The sequence below is a fragment of the Podarcis liolepis genome (genome assembly GCF_965112155.1).
Source record: "Podarcis liolepis genome assembly, chromosome: 3".
NCBI classification, from domain to species: domain Eukaryota; kingdom Metazoa; phylum Chordata; class Lepidosauria; order Squamata; family Lacertidae; genus Podarcis; species Podarcis liolepis.
In genome coordinates this window covers 98580104-98603942 of record NC_139557.1, presented here as the reverse complement: position 1 = coordinate 98603942, position 23839 = coordinate 98580104, and the positions used below count along the sequence as shown (strand labels likewise).

Below are 23839 nucleotides of genomic sequence, written 5' to 3'. Positions count from 1 at the left end.
GTTCTGGGCGCCACAGTTCAAGAAGGACACTGACAAACTGGAACGTGTCCAGAGGAGGGCAACCAAAATGGTCAAAGGCCTGGAAACGATGCCTTATGAGGAACGGCTAAGGGAGCTGGGCATGTTTAGCCTGGAGAAGAGGAGGTTAAGGGGTGATATGATAGCCATGTTCAAATATATAAAAGGATGTCGTATAGAGGAGGGAGAAAGGTTGTTTTCTGCTGCTCCAGAGAAGCGGACACGGAGCAATGGATCCAAACTACAAGAAAGAAGATTCCACCTAAACATTAGGAAGAACGTCCTGACAGTAAGAGCTGTTTGACAGTGGAATTTGCTGCCAAGGAGTGTGGTGGAGTCTCCTACCTTGGAGGTCTTTAAGCAGAGGCTTGACAACCATATGTCAGGAGTGCTCTGATGGTGTTTCCTGCTTGGCAGGGGGTTGGACTCGATGGCCCTTGTGGTCTCTTCCAACTCTATGATTCTATGAAAGGTATCACCTACAAGGTGCACAAAACTATTTACCTCATTAAGCTCAATTTAATTTTCATTCTTTATGATAAACTGTTAACCACAATGGTGTTGAAATGTTATTGCTTTAAGACACATTCTAGCTAGACTAGAGCATGAATCATCTTTAGCTGCTTCCTGAGGCAATGTTTCCGCACAAGCTGGAGATACAAAATAAATGCTTGAGATCTCGAATGCTGTGTTTCCCCAGACTTTGATAATGATTTAAGTTCAAACTAGGTCTTTACAATCTTTGTTCCTCCGCCCCTCAAGGGAGTGATTTTGAGCCAAACACAGGAAGAAAGAGGGTTAACCAGGCCCTCTCTAACTGTTCTGCTCCTGATTACAACCTACAAGGTTGTTTTTCACACACCACACACACACACACACACACAGCATGTGTCTCCTATGCAGTGCTTTTGGAAGAGTGGGAGAATGAGGAGCTGGTACTCATATCTTGATAAACGTGCTGTGGGTGCTGGCACAAAATGCCTGCCATGGGCAGAAAAAAGTGTCACACTGCTGTCTCTCTCTCGCTCTCTCACACACACACATACCACTGTTCCCATGCAGTTTGACTTTAAAATGTTCTGGGTGCAGATGAGCAGTACCCCCAAAAGTGTGTGCAAAACTGCGGAGCTTAAAAGGGAAGCACAATCCTCTTTCTGCATGAATAAGTGCTAGCAAGGTGACTCATTCCCAATTTTAAAGCTTTGTAAAATTCTGAATAAATGTATACAGAAAGGATTTGATTCTGATATTTGTTCTTTGCTTACCAAGGCTTTCTCCCCTATTAATAGCTTTGATAGTCACAATTGTAGCCAAATTTAAAATTATATTTGGGGTAATTATAAGTATACTCATTACAGCTGTGTCATCTAGCCAAATGGTATGTATCACGTGTGTGGTGTGTGTGTGTGTGTGTGTGTGGTGTGTGTGTGTGTGTGTGTGTGTGTGTGTGTGTGTGTGTTGTTTCAGAATTTATTAGCTATGCCACCAGAAGCAGTTGTTAAGTTTTCTTAGCATGACTCAGAGCTTAAAGCAAAGCACACAGGCACACAACACTCCTTCTCTTTCTACATCTTTTACTCTCTTATACGCACATGAATGCATATATACAACACTTGCTCTCTTCCTTGGCAGGATGACGGTTCTTATAAAGACATCCCCATCACATATAGGACTTGTCCAGTGCAGTATAGGAAAATGCTGCCTTTTACTGTACATCTCTCTGTGGTGATGCTCAGCACTGAGATCAGGAGATAAAGGCCTCAGTACTGACCACCACAGCACTGAGACCAGATTATGAGGTGCTCTGACTCGCTTTCACAGAGCAATCAATAAAGATCAAGCAGAGAGATTTGGCCTGACTGAGATCAGAAGATCAAGCTTCAGGACTAGTGGAGAAACTTCCTGTGGTTTGTTGGGCCAAATTTGACCCTCAGGTTAACCATCCAGGTTTAAAAGAGCTTGTTTTAAAGCCAAATAGGCTGGAAGGACAGATCCTGAAGCTGAGGCTCCAATACTTTGGCCACCTCATGAGAAGAGAAGACTCCCTGGAAAAGACCCTGATGTTGGGAAAGACTGAGGGCACAAGGAGAAGGGGATGACAGAGGACGAGATGGTTGGACAGTGTTCTCGAAGCTACCAGCATGAGTTTGACCAAACTGCGGGAGGCAGTGGAAGACAGGAGTGCCTGGCATGCTCTGGTCCATGGGATCACGAAGAGTCGGACACGACTAAACGACTAAACAACAACAGGCTTGGAAGTGTTAAGTAAAGGCAGACATAGAGTACATTCAGGCTTTCTTGTTCAGATAGGTTTTTATTTATCTGTATTTTTGGAAAAGGAAAAAAAAGGGTAACACACATCCATTAGAACCCAAAACTAGTAGCAAAAAATAAGCAATGTACCAATCGGCCCAAACAAGGGAGCTATAGCACTTATTTCCTCAGTGAGACAAACCTAGCTTCCTCCCACATGCAGCAGCCAGTGAATCAAATGCTGATTCAGTTTATTTTCACCCATCCCTTAGTGGCTCAGGCAAAGCTGGCTGTACATTTTTTGTTTAATCGCAACACATATCAGGGCCAGAATTCCCACTAGGCAGCATAACAGAACCCCCTCAGGCAGCAGATGCTGGAGGGAGGAGAGCAATGGTGTCATGTTAGAGCTGTGCAAGCCACATGTGGCCTGTCTGGCACCCTCTTGTTGCCTTATAACTTCTTGATCTTAAGCCTTGATTAAACATAAATCTGAACCAAACACAGTGGTTCAACCAAATACAGTGGCACAGACTGAATCCCTGCCCCACATTCCTTGGGATGCCAGTTCAGTACTCAGTGGAGTTTCAGTCTTGAGACTACAGTTGACTGATCAACTCATCACAATGCCAATCTATTGTGTTTCCCCATGTTTAATACAATCATCATCATCATCTTAACAATTTTTCATTACTTCTCAGGCACCATTCTTGTAGTATTTTGGACCTAAAAAACAAAACAAAACACAGTATATCAGAAGAATGGTGTAATGAATAAGAGGACACATTTTCTTATCTGAGAAGCCAGGATGATCATCACATATGAAATGAAACAGGTCTAAAAAAGAGAAGGTGTTGGCGGTCCAATGTACATATATTCACTGATCCACACGGCAGAAGAGACTCAAGAACAGAATCATAGATGTATTCGATTTTAAAAATATAACTATTGGCACTGAAATAGAGAGAACACAAAAACAGTGCCTTCAAGAAGCAACAGCATATGCCATATAGACCGTCATTCACAACACACACACGGCGCTTCCAGGTGAAGGCAACCTTTTTGGGTTGGGTGTGCTGATTCTGGTGGGGACTGTTCCAATCTCAGTGCATTTTTGAAAGTCAAAGCAAATTTAGAAGGATCAGCACAGACAGGCATGAGAATCATACAAGAGAAATGCTTGTTGTTTGTTTGAAGAGCCCAAACTTTTTGTTCTGAATATTAGAAACCGGTTCAAACCTCTAATCGGCTGTGAAACTCCATATATGTTCTTGGGTCTCATGATAACCTACTATTTAAGGAGTTCTTGGGAGACACCTCAGTTGATTTGAGCATCTTAGAGAAAAGCTGGGGACAACTGTAAATAATTAAATAACACTTTTCCTATCCCTCCCCCCTCCCCCTCTTCAAGAGCCTTTTCCTTGTCTCCACTTATGCAACGGGGAGCAAAGCCAGTCATGGGGGCAGAGACCCCTTTCCACCTGCTCTGGGACAACACAAGAAGCTTGTTCTATTTACTCTGGCTTTGAGCTAATATGAATCTCTAGTAAGCATCAAGACAGCAAACCACAGAAAGAATATCTGCCTTTCTAGTGGAGGGGGAAAACAGCTGTAGCTAATGTCAGCCATGAATTAGAAAGCAAATATAAAGACAGATGAAAGGTAGTTGAAAATGTGAGTGCTTTATGCCAATCTGTGAGCATGCTCAGTGTCAAAAGCCAAAACAGGAATTTTTGTTTTTGTTTTTAATAGAGATAGCGAAGCTATGAGGCAAAATATAAAAGTAGCATTGTCTGTTTGCAGATTTAAAAAAATACTTTGTTTCTCTGTTTTGAACACAGACCCAACGATAACACTGCGGCCCCTTGTTCAAAACATGAGAAATGACGCTCAGAGTACACAATGAAAGACAATCAGTCTTTAGCTGTGCTTAAATATTCTGGACCTGGAACAAAATGTCCTAATACAGCTCAAAACAAATCCGCCTAGCTTCTAACTGACTGGCTGCAACAGGTGGGATTTCTCTTCTGTTCGAATGCCCATTTATTAAAAAGGAAGAAAGCAACATTTGCTGCTCTGCAGGAGCTAGTAATTGTGCAAACAATTGTGACTCTCTCTTTTTTTAAAAAGATATTTATTGGGGGGGGGGGAATTTGAATATAAGAAAAAATAAAAAATAAACACACAAAATAATAAGCAATCAAAAACACACATTAATTTTCAATAACATAACTTCCATACCCTTATTTCCTCCGACCTCCTCATACTTCCCTTCTTTGTATTCCAGTTCAGTTTGTTAATTCAGCAAATCCTTACCATCAAACTTTTACCCATTTTATACTCCTTTTTTCATATCTCCTAAAGCATTACAGCTGGAAACCGCTTAGTTTCTATCCAACATCTTTCTAACATTCATTAATTAAAACAATTGTGACTCTCAAGATTTGATCTTTGGGACTGGCAGGACGCTGACGAGTGTGTTCTAGGGGCAGGGGAGCTGGAGTCTGACTTAGGATGGGGGGCAGTGGTTTGTGGGGCCTTGTACCAGCCAGGAGGCAAGAATCAGAGGCAGGGGAAGCTTCAGAGCCGGAGGGTAGAGCACAGGATGGATGGGAAGAAGAGGAGGCAGAGGCAAGTCAGACAAGTGAAGAGCCAGGTGCTTCCCCACCGTCCCCCAGAACCAGGAGGGGGCTGAAAAGGGATGAGCTGAGGAAGCTTCCAGGCAGGCTCATTCTCCCTCCATTTGCAGCCAGTCCTGCCACGAAGTCTCCATGGGATGAATGGCAAAAAGGTCTTCTAGCCTTGGCTTAAGACCCAAATCACCCTGAAGTCTCTGCCTGTGGTGTGGATGAGCTCAAGACTTGTTCCAGCACCCTGTCCTGTGTAGGAACTTCAAATGGGAATAAAGCATGAATTGATTTCACTCCATGTATGCTCCTGTTAGAGATGTATTTCCCTAGTAAGTTAGCCCTGTTCTAGAGTTCAGTGGAACCCACAAGAAAACTTGTTTAAATGTGGGGCAATAGAGTCCCTAATCTTTAGAGAGAAGCAATAGGGGAAGATTATGCCTGTTCTGTCAGATTTACCTCAGAACGCCGATGTTACTGCTTTTAAGCTCATTTCATGTTTTAATTCGGTAAATACACTGTCAGAAAACATGTCCAAGGAGGGGGACTCTATAATTATTTATGGGAAGCAGAACTACGCTTGCTGTTCTTTTCTGCAAACAAATCTCAAGTACAATACATTAAAATACAACAGCAGCCAGCTTTGATATCTCCCCTTAGGCTTTTTCTGAATGTTGGCAGAGGCTGGAGGGAGTGGCATACATAAAGTCACTGCAATCTGTTATGAGCAGTTGAATGCCTATTAAGTCTTCTGTTAAGTTTCATTTGGAACAAAAAAATAATGCAGCCAGCAAGCAACTTGCATATTCTTGTTTAGGAATACGAACAAGAGGTCTCAAAGGTATTCACCCCGAAACCTAGTGCGAGGCAACTCCTAGTTAAATAATATTAATATTTGAGGCTTCAGATGGCTGCTGAGAGATGAAGGTTGAAGGGAGGTGAAGCATTCTTATTCTGGCCCAGGGCAAGCCGCCATCTGTAACTGTATACCAACCTATGGGGAATTAAAGAAGACTGGGACGGGTGGGGGCAGGGGAGAGACCCAGTCAAAGTATGGTTAAATTCTGGCCAAAAGTCCATCCTCCAACATTTGCCATATAAAATTAGGCATGTTGATTCGTCGTGAGAGAATGTACCTCCCCACAGTGGGCCTGAAAGTGAACATGGGGGGGGGGGAGCAACTGACAGGCCACCATTTTGAAAGGCTTCATTTCCAAAAATTCCTTAGCATTCCTCTCTTCTGATTAGAAAGCATATATTTACGTATGGTATCTCTTTTAGATGCAACTAATCCATACACATTTCAATCTGTGATATAGATTTGTTTCCAAAACACCGCTGTTTTCAAATTGAGATACCGGTACACACAGCTTTCCCCTTACTTATTATATGGAATTGTTGAGAATTGTGAACAAATTGGTGTGTAGAGAAAGGCCTTTGATTCACACATGGACACACACAGTTACTGAAAATCTCAGTTCAGCTGTAACTCTGTGCATGCCCTGTAAGTGTGTGTGCAAGTTTGCTTTAGTCAAAACAGTGAGAGCATAATTATAATTGGGGGAACCACTGTAGGTTAGTCAGCCTTACTGTCAGGTCACACCCTGCCTCAACTAACTCTGGAATCCAGTGCTGTATCTAATGCAAGCTACACCCATATTCAGACATTAAATCAAGTCATCATCGCTTGTGACTGAATAGTACCCAACAGGCAAAGATACTCTGCCTTAATTAAACAAAGTACTCCTCTTTGCAGCTGTATGGCAGATATATAAAGATATGCTTGATTTATATTACCTTAGCCAAACTGTTCACAACAGCTTTAAACTGAGCTATCTTGTTTAATATCCAAATGTGTTTTCACATCATGAATAACCATTGACTTTTACCACTAAGCAAGACAACTCCTGCAGGTGCTTCCTAAGTACTTAGCAATTACCCCTCTTCCTGCGGGTGATGAGTCACCTCTCTAAAGTTCTTTTGTCTAGTTTGTAATGTAACCCAGGCCTGTTTGGATTGGCAGAGAACCACATTACTACTGGAATTAAGAGGCTGGTACTAAAAACTGGGGGGGGGGGAGGGGGGTGATTTTTCTTTAAAGAAACTGAGCGCACACCAGCCTGTGCGGATAGTTTCGCTATCTAGGTTTGAACCCTTCTGCCTGCATAAAATGTTTCAAAGAAAACTCCCTGGTCAATGACAATCTGTGTATATTGTATCCTTTAATATCTAACATGCTATTTTTGTGTGTGTTGGCCTGTATGCCTGATGTTATGGTATATGTTTCCTGTAGTAATCTGCTTTGCTTTTCTTTAACCCATTTTGTTTTGAAGGATTCAAAAGCAGTGTCTTAAGTCCATGTATGCTTCAGTAAGCTTTGTTCCAGCTCACTTTAATGACTAGGGAAAAGCCCTTGTGCTAAATGGGGTTAGAGTGTCAGACTAGGGCTTGGGAGACCTGGGTTCAAATCCCTACTTGGCCAACAGGTGATATGATGTCGTCCTGTTCAACATCACACACGAAAACAAATATCACCACAGCCAATCACAAGCAAACAACCACACCCTAGGCCAACCCCAACCTCTCTCACCACCAAAGGAACACAAGTGAACAACACAAGCAACGCTGACACCAAACTCTACATACATTAAACATAATAGAAACACCGCCACCCGACCCCACGCCTATCCATCTTCCCTCTCTCCACCCTCCCTTTCTTTTTTCTTTTTTCTTTTCTTCTCCCCCTAATGCCTCAACAAATGAAACGGATTTGTAAAAATGTTACATGAGAAAAAAAAATTACGAGGCACTACACTTCTGTAAAACAAGTAAATCCTGAATAAAATATATATTAAAAAAAGAAAGAAAGAAAAAAACATTTTCCTCGATCCTCTACTGGCTACCAAATAAAGGAGCGTGAATCCTGGATGTGATGTCATGTCACACATTTCTTTTACTATTACTGTACTTTTCCATGTATAACACGAGGTGGTTTTTTTATTTAAAAAATATGTTAAGAATTGGGGGTCATCTTATACACGGATAGTGCATAGCAAGTCGGAGATTGTCAGCGGCTATTGGGCGTGTTATTGGTGGCTGCAGCAAGGGCTGGTGTTGATTGGGTGTCGCTGCGGCAATTGGGCAGGTGATTGGCGGCTTCTGCTGGCGAGGGGACAGATGATAGGTGGCTTTTGCAAAGCATGTGAGTGGCAGGGTAGGTGAGGTGGGTGAGCAATTTTCTGTAATCCCCCCTAAAAAAAGCTCAGCCACTGTGGGCAACCACCCCCAATACAGCTCAACAACTATGGGCAATCACCCCCCAAAAAAGCTCAGCAACTCTGGGCAATCTCCCCTCATTTTCTTAATTTGGAGTCCCCAAAAATATGGGGCGTCTTATACATGGGAGCATATTATACATGGAAAAATACGGTAATTACCAGTGAGGCATGTAAGGGAAACTCAGCTGGTGGCAACTATGTCCTTGTCCCATCCTCCACATGTAGTTAAGTCCCCAAGATCTGCATATAATGAGCTTCCTGTGTAATGATGAGGGACAGCGCTGTGTGTATAAAAGCAGGCACAATGCCTGCTCTGTGTTTAGCTGCAGCCAACGATGTCTTTAATAAACACAACGTATGCACAGATTTATTAACAGGGAAAGAAAGAAAGAGTTAACAAAGAGCCTTCCTCCTGCTCCAGTAAAAATAGTTACGGTAATACATCTTGCATATTCTTAACAAAAATGTCTGTTTGTTTTAATTAGGGCTTGTCATCTAAATGCCAAGGAGAATATAAACAGTGGTAAATGGGTTACAAGCTGGGCAACAGCATCACCTTAGGCTCCAGGACTGCACTTGACATAATGCAAGCAGACTTCTGCACCTGTCATAGAATCATAGAGTTGGAAGAGACCACAAGGGCCATCGAGTCCAACCCCCTGCCAAGCAGGAAACACCATTAGAGCACTCCTGACATATGGTTGTCAAGCCTCTGCTTAAAGACCTCCAAAGAAGGAGGCTCCACCACACTCCTTGGCAGCAAATTCCACTGTCAAACAGCTCTTACTGTCAGGAAGTTCTTCTTAATGTTTAGGTGGAATCTTCTTTCTTGTAGTTTGGATCCATTGCTCTGTGTCCGCTTCTCTGGAGCAGCAGAAAACAACCTTTCTCCCTCCTCTATGTGACATCCTTTTATATATTTGAACATGGCTATCATATCACCCCTTAACCTCCTCTTCTCCAGGCTAAACATGCCCAGCTCCCTTAGCCGTTCCTCATAAGGCATCGTTTCCAGGCCTTTGACCATTTTGGTTGCCCTCCTCTGGATACGTTCCAGTTTGTCAGTGTCCTTCCTGAATTGTGGTGCCCAGAACTGGACACAGTACTCCAGGTGAGGTCTGACCAGAGCAGAATACAGTGGCACTATTACTTCCCTTGATCTAGATGCTATACTCCTATTGATGCAGCCCAGAATTGCATTGGCTTTTTTAGCTGCCACATCACACTGTTGGCTCATGTCAAGTTTGTGGTCAACCAAGACTCCTAGATCCTTTTCACATGTACTGCTCTCAAGCCAGGTGTCACCCATCTTGTATTTATGCCTCTAATTTTTTTTGCCCAAGTGCAATACTTTACATTTCTCCCTGTTAAAGTTCATCTTGTTTGTTTTGGCCCAGTTCTCTAATCTGTCAAGGTCGTTTTGAAGTGTGATCCTGTCCTCTGGGGTGTTAGCCACCCCTCCCAGTTTGGTGTCATCTGCAAATTTGATCAGGATGCCCTTGAGTCCATCATCCAAGTCATTGATAAAGATGTTGAATAAGACCGGGCCCAAGACAGAACCCTGTGGCACCCCACTAGTCACTCTTCTCCAGGATGAAGAGGAACCATTGATGAGCACCCTTTGGGTTCGGTCAGTCAACCAGTTACAAATCCACTGAGTGGTAGCATAGTCAAGACCGCATTTTACCAGCTTCTTTACAAGAATATCATGGGGCACCTTGTCAAATGCCTTGCTGAAATCAAGGTAGGCTACATCCACTGCGTTCCCTTCATCTACCAGGCTTGTAATTCTGTCAAAAAACGAGATCAGGTTAGTCTGACATGACTTATTTTTCAGAAATCCATGCTGACTATTGGTGATCACAGCATTCCTTTCTAGGTGCTCACAGACTGTTTGCTTAATGATCTGCTCCAGAATCTTCCCTGGTATTGATGTCAGACTGACTGGGCGGTAATTATTTGGGTCCTCTCTTTTCCCCTTTTTGAAAATAGGGACAACATTTGCCCTCCTCCAGTCTGCCGGGACTTCGCCTGTTCTCCAGGAATTCTCAAAGATGACTGCCAGTGGTTCTGAGATCACATCTGCCAGTTCTTTTAATACTCTTGGATGCAGTTCATCTGGCCCTGGAGACTTGAATACATCTAAACTAGCCAAGTATTCTTGTACTATCTCCTTAGTTATTCTGGGCTGTGTTTCCTGTAATGAGCAAAAGGCAGAAATGGGGTCAGAGAGGGACACACCTTAAAGCACCTAAGCTGCTCTTTATCCAGGTGGGTTTGCAGAATTAGGAACCCAGGTAGGAAAAAGCCCTGGTTCTGTTAACCCTTTAGAAAAGGGTCAGGCAGTGGGTGATTGGAAAGACTAGGTCACAGCTCTATATTTTCTGCCCCATGTTTAAACTGCATGAATTTGAAGACGACGACCGAAAAATGTCCGTTAATATGAGAGCATAAAAAAATAAACAAATTGACCTCTGTGGCGGAAAGGCTGTCTGCCACATCAAGCATATCACATGTTCTGAAAGACCTCACTTTCAAGTCTACTCTTTTGCTTGACAGCGACGGACACATTTTATACATGGCATGCAGCTGCTGTGAAAAAGAGAGGGGCAAATTCCACGCTGGGGGTCTTTAGGAAAGGTATTGGAAATAAAATTGCCAGTGCTGAAATGCATTCATATAAATCTACAGTGTACCACAGTTGGCTATATAATTCTGGCCACTGCACCTCGAAAATAATATTATAATACTAGGAAAAGGGCAGAAAAAGCTACCAGAATGACCAAGGGGCTGGAGCAATTCCTCTGTAAAAGTTACAATATCTGTAGCTTTTTAACTAGGAAAATACCAGTTACTGGGGAAGATGAGCAGGAAATTTTGGCGTGCTTGTGCATTTCCATAGGCATCTGGTTCGCCACTATGAGAATAAAATGGTCTGATCCTACAGGGCTCTCCTTAATTTCCTTATTGTAGTATATAATGCTATGCATTTGACATGTCTGGTGGTTTTTTGGGTTTGTTTGTTTTTAAAGCATTTCCCCCAAGAGCCATGTTTATTATTATTTCCTGTAGGCAATTTGTACACTAGAACACTTTGGGTTAAATGGCAGAATAAATACTAGAACTAAATAAATAAATACATGCTGAAGCCACAGAACACTGGCCTTGTTATTTGAGCTATTTTGGTTTCATGTTATTACGCAACAACAAAATGTTCTTACTATATTTACCATAGAAACATATTAAATCTCAGTCCTTGTTAAAAATAAGTTTCTCTTTTTCTTTTGGTAATTCATTACATTTCCATAAAAATAAATAGCTGTTAAAAGGCATTAGCCTTCTGAACTAGGCTCGTATAAACGAATCTTCTTTTCTGCCTGATAGTGTGTCAAAAACGTTAAAATGACTTATAGTCCACAGCTATAAGGGAAAAGATCAGTGGTTAAACATGTCTGATTTTTGCAGTTAATTCAAATGGAAAAAAAAAATCCAGGTCATTGGCCTTTTTAAACAGACCCCCGTGGCGATATTTACTCCTCCATAAATAGCACAGTCACATGAAATACAGATGGCAGCTAGTAAAGCCAGCAAAACAAAAGAACTAGTTTGCAGACCCAAATGCAAAGTGTTGCAGTTAAAAGGATTAACTGGGCAATCTTATACCACAATTACATCGTGGCACAGGGTGAAGCGAAAGAGAGATACCGCTGCTATGCCATACCCTCTCATTCCATAAGGGGAGGGGGGAATATAAATAACGAAAAATGGCACAAAAAGGCAGGCACACACCCAGGATCCCTAGAAACAAAGACTGTGTCATTGACAACACCTATATATATGACACACAGCCAATGAACTGTGGTCAGTGGGGACACAGACTCATACAGGCTACTGCCTCTCCTGGTATGTCCCACGGAAGACCTTATGTTCAAACAAAAACATCTTGGAGGTGCCGGGTCACAGGGAGGTTAGGCTGACCTCAACCAGAGCCAGGGCTTTTTCGGCTGTGGCCCCGAGCTGGAAGAACAGTCTGTCACAGGAGACTAGGGCCCTGCGGGACATGACATCTTTCCACAGGGCCTGCAAGACAGAGCTGTTCCACCAGGCCTTTGGCCAAGGCACAGTCTGACCCCCTCGTTTGGTAATCCTCATAGAACTCTAGCTCAATGGTTGTCATTAATTTGATTTTGAATTGATTTTAGAATGAATTGATTTTAAAATGCTGTGTTACTTTTATTGTTGTTAGCTGCTCTGAGCCCGGCTTCGGCTGGGGAGGGTGGGATATAAATAAAATTTTATTATTTATTATTATTATAACAGCAAACAATGTGATGTCACAGCACTCCCAACCCATCAGTTCAATGGCACAGGCAGCAACAACCCATCCTTGAAAGCAACAATGGGGAACCTGTGGCCCTCCAGAGGTTTTTTTTTATTATTATTATTCCTATCAATCCAAGGCAGCATTGTGGTGAGTCTGGAGACCAGCTGGCTCTCTGACAGTCTGGGAAGCCCTAGGCTATAAAGCAGCCGGACTTAATCTAGAGTGTAAGCGACACAGATCTTGTTCCGATGCTGACTATTGCATATAATTGTGCCTCACGTGTTACCTCACGAGTGAGCAGCAAAGAAGACAACTTCACAGCTGTGTTGCATCTTCAAACAACTGACCAGTGGAGCTCTTTTGGGTGGTCCAAGGGTTGTTGACTCCCCACTGAGGGGGAAGGACTTCTGGAGCCATTCCAAGACCTGCCATGACCAACTGGCTGTGGATAAAGTTGTTTGGCTTTGGAGGCACTTTGATTCCACCGCTGTTTCGCTTCTGACCCAAGTGTCTGATGCCTCAGACTGTGATGTATTTTGGGATCACTTTCAGCCTCTGCAGACTGATGAGGTGGGTGAGAGGCTTGCGGACCTGTGTTCAACCATGTCAAATCTTGACCCCTGCCCTTCTTGCTTCAATAAATCTAGCAGAGGGGGCTTGAATGGTTGGGTTTGGAGTCTGGCTAATGCTTCGCTGCATAAGTGGGTGGTCTCTATGCCCTTTCAAGATATGAAGTGGTAGTACAGCCACTTCTAAAGAAGCCAGCTTTGAACCCATGGGTTTGGACTAACTGCTGACCCAGAAAGGTGGAGTCATAGTGGAGCAATCTGCAGACATTCTTGGATAATATAGATTATCAGGACACATTTCAACCTGGGTTCATGACTGACCATGGAACCACATTGGCCTTAGTCACCCTGGTGAATGACTAGTAGTGCATCTCCCATGACATATCTTGAGTTCTGCTGGCATAGTGGGGCTTCCACTGTATCCTAAGGCCCCTCATCTGGCATAACTTGAGTACTGAAGTCCTCTGTATTTGAGCCCACTGCATGGCTGGTGCTTAATGAATGTGTTCAGCTCTGTGGGAAGCTGAATCAAGACAGCTTTAGTGTTTCACCTGCACAAAGCAGAATGGAATAGTAGTATTCCTTTTTGTGGGCTTGGGAGCCCAAGTTTCTTCTGTAAGATCAGATTTTCTGTGGTAGTAGCAACTGATACTGCATTTATTATCATCAGTATGTAAGCCTATGTAAGCACTGTATTCTTGAGTAGTTCATAGTGTTGGAAGTAGGAAGGAAAAATCACGTGTAGGTACTGTTTAGCTTAGTCTTTTAGACTCACCAGCTCATTTTATTCTTACTGTTTAGTTCCGGCCTTCTAATGTTTTGCCATGCCCCAGTTTAAAGAAATGTATGTGAACATTTACCTTATATAATGTATTCCAAAATCTGCTTTGAAAGCCACATGACAAGAAGCTAGAACAATAAATATAGAATGCTATTTTTCTCTCTCCAGTGGTCGTGAAAAATCCTGTTTTCCATCACATCACATGCAGGAAAGATAAGTAGAAATGTGTGCATTGCTCATCATATTATTATTTTCCTGCATATGCAAAGTGACAGCCGTAAAATGTCTGCAGCAAGCTGTTGACTGTAGTCTATCATGGGTTCAGCTGAGGCAAGCTGTGTTACTTGGTGGCATCTATTTATCATGAGGCCTGATTTACATGTGATGCTGGGAAAATGTAATTAGGCAGTAGCTCCATGTAGAAATGAGGTGAAATTGGTTCTGTTCATGTTTTAATGAAACCTCCCTAATTCGCACTTCCCAAACCAAATGGCAGCTTTTGTTTGAATGTCACACTTTTCTGCATTTGCAATATAGCTCTCCAACCAAAACAAATGTATAGAAAAAAGCATAGGTAAAAATGTGCAAAAAGGAGTGTATATTAGTGAAAATAGTGTACAACACACAAAATTTTGTGTGGAACTATTTGCAATAAATAAAATCACAAACTGATAACAAAATGGGGCAAAATGAGCATAAGATACGAAAAATGAGTAAAACAGAATCTGAAATTAAGAGATTGACGAGTCTCTAATTCCATGCAGTCATCAGCTCATTTAAACTGAGTCATGTGGCACCAGCATACCAGAGTTCCATGATCCATGTGGGAACTCTTCTGTTACCCTAATGCTGAACACGTGGCAGCTGATGGCACAGTTTAAATGAGACACCACATGCATGGAATGTGACATGTGCATGTCTCTTTCCCCATGTCCAGAATCATTTTAAAATCTTTTCTGTATGTCTGTTTGATATAGGGCACTGAAACAACACACTATAGAAACAATTAACCACTGGTGATGTCTGCCCATCTCGAGTCAAAAAATGTCCAAATGAACCCGGTAATGGCATGAAAGATCAGAAACCTTTGAGCCACACTACTCCCTCCCAATATATCGGCCTGAAAAGCAAGATGAGCGCTGTACCCTATAGTCGCCTTTAACTGGACTTAACCATCCAGGAGTCCTTTACCTTATACTCACATAAATAGTAGTGCAATCTGAACAGAACAATAATTTTACATAAATGATACACAGTCACTGTGTATCCTAAATAATGGAGACTTTATTCATGAGATGCACTGCATTTGATTTGTACTGTATTAGTTTTGTTCAACAGCACTGCCTGTTTTCCAGCTAATAAGCTGACAGGATACTAACCATTAAGTTTTCTGTTAGACTGGTTGCCTTTTTATACTTTAGCAAGTTTCTTGAAATATCTGTGCTTCCTAACCCTTCTGAGACAGATTAGTTGACATACATTATTTTCTTTTGTGGCTTCTGTACATTACAAAATTGCTGGTTTTCTACAGATTCCACCTCCCCACCACCATAAAAGGCAATAAGGACTCATATGTATTTTCCCATTTTCAAGTGGAATAAATGCTCGTTATTATTTCCAGTCCTGTCTTTCAGGTCCAGCCTCTAAGCTCCTCAGAGCAACCCTGAGTGAAGGAGGCTAAGAAGCATTGATCCAAGTCAGCCATTACAATCATGGCTCAATATACTGTGGTTTGTGAAGCTGAGATTGTGGCATCTGCATCAGGTCTGTGACTTGCCTGAGGCCATTTAGTGAGCTTTACAGCAAGACTGAATAATTAGACTCTCAGCTTCCCACAGCCAAGCCCCACTCTCTAGTCACTAAACCACCTCTGGGTTGTGGCTTCTGTTGTCTTGTTTTTACAAACAGAGATGGTAAACTACTAAATCTGTCCCTGTTCCTGTTCAGATTAGGGATGGGAAGAATCTATTTCCGATCCACACAACTTCTGCTTGTGTTCACCCATCTGTAGATTTTATCCTGCTTTCACATTAATCTGTAATAACGAAACATGCACAAAATGCCCATTTAAATACATGTCAGTACATATTTTCTTTCAAAATACACATTATTGTTTGAACTTTTGGTTTGTGCAAAAACAACTGGATAATTAAGTTATGATCTGCACATTAGTCCAGGAGATGCACATCAGAGTTTTTAACATCCCTGCTTCCGCCTGCTGTTGAGGCTGACAGGAGTGAATACTCCACACAAAAGAATTTCCTGCATATAGAAAACCTGGCAGGGAAAGGGAAAGGCTTGGAGAGAACCCATTTGGCTGCCCCTGTTTTATCTGCTGAAGGTCTAGGCAGCTATGTAGTTAAGGTGGCTGTAGAAAAATCACTATTTTAATTCTAAATTGAATAGTATACCTTTATTAAATTTAACGGATTGTCAAATGATTCTATATCTTTGATGTGCCGTTATGGGTTTCCAAATTACACCACATTGTTGCAGGTGTCCTGGGACCTTGAAATAATTGTAAACACTCAAGGGCCAGGATAGTCAGGGGACATTTGCTATTTATGTACGTGACATATTCCGTTTTATATCTGTATGAGGCATTTGGCATATGAGCGTTCCACACAGAACTATTTTTAAAAATGGAATGAAGAACCCCAAAGAGAATAGCCGCAACTGTAATTGACAAATGCACACTCCTAAAACTGAAATACTTCCCCATAGTAGTTTGTTTCTGAAGCTGTTATTTACAAATAGGTTTCAGCACAACCTAAGCTGAAGGGTGATCTTACTTAGGAGTCCCTAAATTCTTCCTAAGTACCTCCTGACCTCAGTTCCAATCCCTCTATCTCAAATCCTAAGATGCAAGGGGGAGACAACAGATGGTCTCTCGGACAATTTGTTCCAATGTTATTTAAGGACTCTCACTTATTGAGTGCCGGATAGCCTGTGCAATTTGCAGTGAATGAGACAGGAGTCTTGCCATGCATTTGAGCAATAGGATAGTCCCACTTGTGAAAGCAGACAGTGCCAAACAAGTACAGTAGCAAAAATGTAGACCAACATTTTATTAACTTTTTATGCTGTTGAATTTGTTAATAAGTTTGTTGACACACAAAAGTAAATGCACTTTTTAAAATCGATAAATCAAAAGGGGCTGCAGCTTATTGTTAGAGAATCTGCTTTGCATGCAGAAGGTCCCAAGTTCAATCCCAGGATTCTCTAGGTAGGGCTGGGAAGTTGCTTCCAGTCACTGTAGACAATCCAGAGGTAGATGGACCCAATGAGCTGCCTCTGCATAAGGTAGCTTCCTATGTCCCCAAATATCTTAAAGGACCTGAGGCAAAATAGACAAACATTCAATGTTTTCTTCAATATCAACATTTTTAAGAACAAGAAATCCAAGAGACTATCCTGATTTCACAGTTGTTGAATTATGAGGCAGACTATCCTTCACTGCAGGTTTTAAAGCAGAGGTTGGATGGCCATCTGCCATTGCTTTAGTTGAGATTCAACCCTCAGGGTCCTTTCCAACTCTACAGTTTTATGATTCTAGGCCTCCAGAGAAAGGTAGGAAAATATAGTGAAGGGAGTGACTGATGGGGAATTTGTGCAGTTGGAAAATCAGCTTTTAAAAAAACCCTGTGACTGGCAACTGATGCCTCTTGCTCCTTTGGCTGATGGATGGGACCAGAGAGGCCCTTCTTCTTGCTTCTGCAGGGCAACCAGCAGTTGGGAGTGTTCTTTATGACAAGTCCTCCTTTGGTCCACTGATAGAGCTAGGTTGGTCTCCATTTGGCTGTGAGGCTGTTGCTAGAAGGCTGGGGCCTCCCAGTGCCCTTGTCCTTAGCTAATGGCAGAGGGTGCTGTCCTCAGGTTCTTATTAATAAATGTAAAGAAGAGAAATTTTCAGCAGGTGGAGCATTTCCTGTCAAAGTAGTGCAGGAGTAAATACTATAGCGTCTAAGCTATTAAAAGCCCTGGAGCCAATACTATAATCCCACTAAAAGGAAATAAAAAGGTAGTGTATAAATGGAACAGTTCAGGATATTTTTTCATAAACAGTTACCCATCATCATGGATATCATAGTATACAAATGCATCAATTTCCTGACACAATCTTGCTAGTGTGGCAAAATTCCAAACTCCACTCTCACCACTTAAAGGCATCTGTTAGTACTAAGAAGGAAAGAGTATTGATTTACATGTCCATGGCTGAAAAACTGAATTCTGCTCTATCTTTGACTTTGACTCCCACTGTTCTCTCAGTGGGAGCAGAGGTTTATCTCTACTGCACCACTCACAGAGATTACCTGCCTCGCAAACTGCTATTAATTGGTGATCATATTTGAGCGAGCACATGAGTTGTCCTTTAAAGAAGGCATAAGGCATGAGAAACCACATGGGAAATTGGACTTAACCAGTAGGCTGCAGCAAATTACAGGGATACTGGTTTCAAAGGAAGGGTCAAAACAAAAAAAAATTCCTAAAATTAAATGCCAGTTATGTTTAGGATTAAATAATTATTTGCTGGGTCTTCTTTTCTAAACAATTTGCGAAACACCCTTCTTTTAACAAGATGAAAATTGAGGATATGACATAAAAGAAGGCCACGGATGCAAAGCCATAGCAAGGACAGCAAAGACATGTTAAACCTTAGGGGAGGTTATGTCAGATTCAGCAATCTCCATTAACAACTTTTGAGGGAAGGAGAGTTCTGTTGGTGGAACCTCACTGAGGTGCAGACATGACAGAAGCAAGGAATTCTGTCTCTGTTCCAGAGTTCTTAATTGATGCAGTAATCCAAGAAAGAATCCGAAGTAGGATTGGTTGAGCAAAACAGACTAAAGTTGTTTGGCTGCACAAGACTGCAGGCCTGCAGCACAGTTGAACAAGTCTCTGCACAGCTTCCATAATTTGATGAGATGCTGCATACACAACACTAATGTAGGCTCTTGAAACCACTACACAAGCTTTTGAGCTGCAGGGTGTCTATGATTAGATCTTAATCACATCTCCTTGAATGGCAGAATTAGGAACGCTTCACACATTTGTTTGAAATATGGCATAGCAACTCTTTCTCTTCCATCATGCAGAGGTGCTCAGGTGTGAAGAACATCGCACACATGCATTATAAATGGTCATTTAGTAAATACACTCTCCCAGAATTTGTAAACAAGACCCATCCTGTGTGTATGTAGCTTTAAAAAGAAGCTCACAGCTGCTATTCCTAACATACCAATAATGAAGCTTCAAAAAGTTGTTTTCCTCTTCTGAAACAGCTGCTATTTGCATACTTGTTTCCAGGCACTGTTACAACAACACAAACTGAACCTCTTCCCATAATTTGGACTGCTATGCCTCTCCAGGGCTAATACACTTTAAAAAGTTATATTACGTAAAGGCTAATATTTAAGAGGTCAAGCCTCTCCTTCCTGCCAGAAAAAATGGGCTGAGGAGAGAGGTGTGAAGGTCCTATTACACCTCACCCAGGGAATTTTTAAAAAGGTGTTTTTTTCCAGAAGACTTTTTGCAAATGTTTCCACCTTAAAAACTGACATATTTTGAAGGACACTGGAAAAAACCTCTATTAAGTATGTTTTATTTTAAGATGTACAGCATTAGTGCACTGGCAAATACAACACTTCAATTCAAAATGAATTTCTGTATTATGGGTGCAGTAATCTTTGTTAGAGGAACATGCAGGGCCTCTGTCGCTTGTGAATTGCTGCCTGCCGTCTCCTAGTCACCTTTGGTTTAGTCTGTAGATACCAGTAGCAATCATCCTGTTTCTGCTGCCCTTCTGACCTGTTCCCTCCTTTGTGGTCAACCTTTTCACCTTGCCACTTGAAGGACACAGACATACTGCTGCAGAATGGGAAACAAACAAGCAGCTTCTTGCTTTGTTTCGCTGGGGATAAAAAAGGTCAAAAGGCAGTGGGGCAGAAACTGCAAATAGGGGTGTGAGCTTTAACCAAGACCCACAGAAGGAAGTTGACTGTGTGGGTAGTATTGTAATCTTACTTGGTACATTTATAGTCTAAAATTTAAGGGGATAATTTTATTCTACCCTAGCTTTGGAACAATACACTTTATTTTGCTAAAGCAGTAACATATGTTTGGGGTTGATAAGTATTGCATATATGTTTGTGGAATGCTCTCCCCAGGGAGACTCACCTGGCACCTGTGTTACATATTTTTAGGTGCCAGGCAAAAACATCCCTCTTTCCCCAGGCCTTTTATATATATATAAAATACCCCGCCCATCTGGCTGGGTTATATTTATATATAAATATATAAAACACACACACACAATTTCTCAATTTTTTTTGTGTGTGCACGAAAAAACTATGTCAGGAGAAGGGGAAATGGGTTTTATTCCCATTTTCTGGAAATGTTGCATCTCCAGAGGAGCGGTGGGGAAGAGAGAAGACAAAAGTTAGTAACTGCCTGCTTACCCAAGAGTAAGCTCCACTGGTTGAACAGGGTTTACTTGCAAGTAAAGATGAACAAGACTGGGCTGCTGAAGTTTCTTGCGGACTCCCCCCCCCCCCCGTCCCGCCACTAGGGACCCAAAAGCCAACAACGGTGACCTTTCCCGGAAGAAAAACACAAGCAGCAGACCAGACCAACTTCACAACCCCCGAAAGCTGCCGGGTGGGATTCCTGCCCTCCTCGCGCCCCTCTGAGCTCCCACCTCAAAACAAACCAACGAAAAAGTTCTGATCGCAACTCGTCATTGGCTCTCTGCTCGTCCCGCCTCCGCTGCCGTAGACCCAATCGCGTCCTCCGCACCACACCCCGCCCTTGACCCCCTCGCGTTGGGCAAATCCTGGTGTCACTCGCCCGGTCCCCCAGAGGTCGCGTCGCTTGGCTTCCAGCTCGTCCCGCCCAACAGAAGGCAATTCGCTTTAACCACCGCCGCCGCCCGCCCCACCGCCTCTCCGATTGGCTGCTGTGCTCCTGTCAGTTACCCTCCGTCCGGCGTCCTCCAACGGCTGTTCCAACCGCCTTCCTGCTCCTGCTCCTCTACCTCCTCTCCTCCCCTCGCCGCTGGCCCCGCCCCCTCCTCCGAGTCGGAACTCGGCTGCCCTTAACAGCGCGCTCACTTGCAGCAAGTTGCGCGCCGCTTCTCGAGTGGAAGGTTCGCCGCCTCCGCGCCCCTCCCTCACCCGCTGTTACGTTGCGCGCGGCCTCTGAGGAGAAGGAGGAAGAGGAGAAGCGGCGGCGGCGGCGGGGGGCGCTGGCGTGACAAGATGTTGGCGGAAGAGGCGCCGGGGGCTCCCGACGGTGGCTGAAGAGGAGGCTGCGCGGCCCTGGCCACTCTCTCTCCCCTTCCCGCTCCGCCGCCGTTCTTCCCTCAGGAGTCGCCGAGGAACCCCGGCTCATGACAGCGAGCGCCTGGCGGGGCGGCCCAGGCGACAGCGAGCCTGGCTGAGGCGGCGGGTGGCGGGAGAACAGCGCCTCCTTCCTCCTCACGAGACCGCGCGCCGCCAAAGTTTGCCGCTCGCGGGCGGGCGGCGAAGAGACGTCGCTGGCGAAGGGAGGAAGAATAAAAGTTTCCTCTTCTGTTTTTCTCCTTCGGAGGCTCGGCTGATTTGGAGGACGCAGCGGGGGCGGGTCTTTGCTGCGTGCCGGCCCCCCCTTTGGTTTAACCCTCATTTGGTCTCTTCCTCGGAAAAGTATCCATTATTTGGAAACCCCTTTGGGGTATCGGATTAAGTGTATCCCCTCCCTTCTCAAGGGTGTCGGATTAAGAGCCTTCTGTCTTTGAGGTGTTGGATAAACAGCCTCTCCCCCCTCCCCCTTTGGAAGGTGTTTGGATTCTTCCCCCTTTCTTGGGTTGTTGTTTTTTTTGGACTTGGAAGAACCGCCCCCCCCCGCGGCCCCTATTCCTTGGTGCACTGGATTAAGTGTCTTCCTCTTCCTTGGCTGGTAGTGTCTTCTCGCCCGCCGCCGCTTGCTCTGCCTTCCTCCCTCCCCCCGCCCCTCCGGCGTGATTATATGCTTCAAGGGAGAGGCGATCCCCCCTCGTGCCTCCTCCTTTCCCAGCCATGTCGGCGACGGCGATCTCCGCCGCGGAGAAAGTGGACGGCTTCACGCGGAGGTCGGTGCGCAAGGCTCAGAAGCAGAAGCGGTCGCAGGGGTCTTCGCAGTTCCGCACCCAAAGCAGCCCCGTGGAGCTCTTCCCGCTGCCCCAGCTCAAAGGTAATGTATCAATTATACCGTATGTATCTCCTAGGGAGGAATCGAGCGAGCTGCAGCTCACTTAGCCCCGGGCTACAGGTGCTGCCTTCTGCGGGAAGAGACTTCCTCCCGCCTCTCGCCGCCGCCTACGTGCTGCTTGCTTCCTTGTGCCAACCCTCTAAATTTCGCGGCAGCCCGTTTCATTGCCCTCTGTTACTCCATGTTAAGGCGCAAGTCTTGTTCCGAAACTTCCTCTCCGCAGCCTTGTTAAAACCCTGCCTTTTATCCCTTTCCCCTCTGAAATATAGTGCCACAGGTTCGCATTTGAACAGCTTTCAGGAGATTAGGTGCTTTCCTGTTTTGAAGACCTTGCACTTTTAAGGGCCTTGTTCCCTGAGCTGCTGGGATTTCATGCTTTCCTGCCCTTAAGGAGTTGGCCATGCAAAATGTTGGCTTGATACATTTGTGGGTAGTACCAGGGACAAAAGAGGACCCCCAGGCCAACACCGGCTGGGAGCACCAGGGTTTATGGCATAATCTGCAGAACTTGCTCAGAAACAAGGCCTTCATAAATTTTAACCTGTCCTCCCCTTCCTCATTCTTCTCTGGGTTTTGTGTAATCTCCTCCAGGGGCTGTTACTGCTGTTTAAATTTGTGTAAAATGTATCCTTCCCTTTAAAACTGTGGTACTGTGTTACTTTCACCCCCTGGAATTAAAGAGTGCTCACATGATTAGTTAGGCTCCCAGAAGCTCATAGTAGTAGAGTTTAGCAAGTGTGCATTTCTGTGAATTTCTTTATCCTCTTTTCTGGGTTTGTCAGGCCAAAGACAATCCGAACTCCATTTTTACCAACTCTGATGTTAATTTGAAGTACTGGAATTCTTACGTGCAACTCAACACTTTTTTTGGGCTGTCTAAAAAAGTTTTTCACATTTTTTTTAAAAAAGGGAGGAGAGGATAAAAAATGATAGTTTGAACTGAAAGGGGTTAGGACTGACATTTTTGTAGTGTAGTGTAATGAGTTCTGTTTGTTTTTTAATACTGCTAATACAAGCAGTACTGAGACTCTTGCACTGCACTAGCGTGTCTAGAAAATGAAGAAAATACCACATCTTTTGAAGGGATATTTGACCATCCAAAGATGTGACACATTCTGGGAGAGTATACTATGTGTTTCAAATAGTGTCTTGAGCAAGTGGTGCTAACTTAATTATTTTCTAGTAGTTGAGCGGGAAGCCCTTTAAAAGGCAGAAGAGAGAGGCCCCTGTGTCTCTTCTTTAGCTTTCTCTCTCCACATCAGGCGTGGGAAACCTGAGGTTCTTCAGATGTTGCTGGACTAAAATGCTCATCAGTCCCAGCCAGCCATGGTCAGGGTTGGAAATAATAATAATAATAATAATAATAATAATAATAATATTTATTTATACCCCGCCCTCCCCAGCCAAGGCTGGGCACAGGGCGGCTAACAAGCAAAAATAAAAATAAGTTGAATGGATACAACTTAAAAACAATATTAAAATACAACATTAAAATATTGAAACATTAAAATATTAAAATGCAGCCTCATCACAGGAGGAGAAAGGAAAAAGAAAGAGGGGGAGGGAATCAAATTGGCTCCAAGCCAAAGGCCAGGTGGAACAACTCTGTCTTACAGGCCCTGCGGAAAGAAATCAGATCCTGCAGGGCCCTGGTCTCATGAGGCAGAGCGTTCCACCAGGCCGGAGTCAGTGTTGAAAAGGCCCTGGCTCTGGTTGAAGCTAATCTAACTTCCTTAGGGCTCAGGACCACTAGGGTGGTGCTA

At 43.6% G+C, this 23839-nt stretch overlaps 1 protein-coding gene and 1 long non-coding RNA gene across 2 annotated transcripts in view; one reads left to right on the top strand and one right to left on the bottom strand.

Moving 5' to 3' along the window:
* Positions 1-16915: 16915 nt before the first annotated feature.
* Positions 16916-20396, bottom strand: LOC310702859. The gene is made up of 2 exons (XR_014523713.1): positions 20309-20396; positions 16916-19761 (listed from the first exon to the last, which is right to left on the bottom strand). It is a non-coding gene; the product is annotated as an uncharacterized lncRNA (long non-coding RNA).
* PPP2R5A (protein phosphatase 2 regulatory subunit B'alpha) overlaps positions 19758-23839 on the top strand; it is a 44992-nt gene continuing 40910 nt past the window's right edge. The window contains exon 1 of the mRNA XM_083494605.1: positions 19758-22058. Within this exon, the coding sequence (XP_083350731.1) occupies positions 21905-22058 (154 nt within the window). The 5' untranslated portion in view covers positions 19758-21904. The remainder of the gene's footprint in view (positions 22059-23839) is intronic.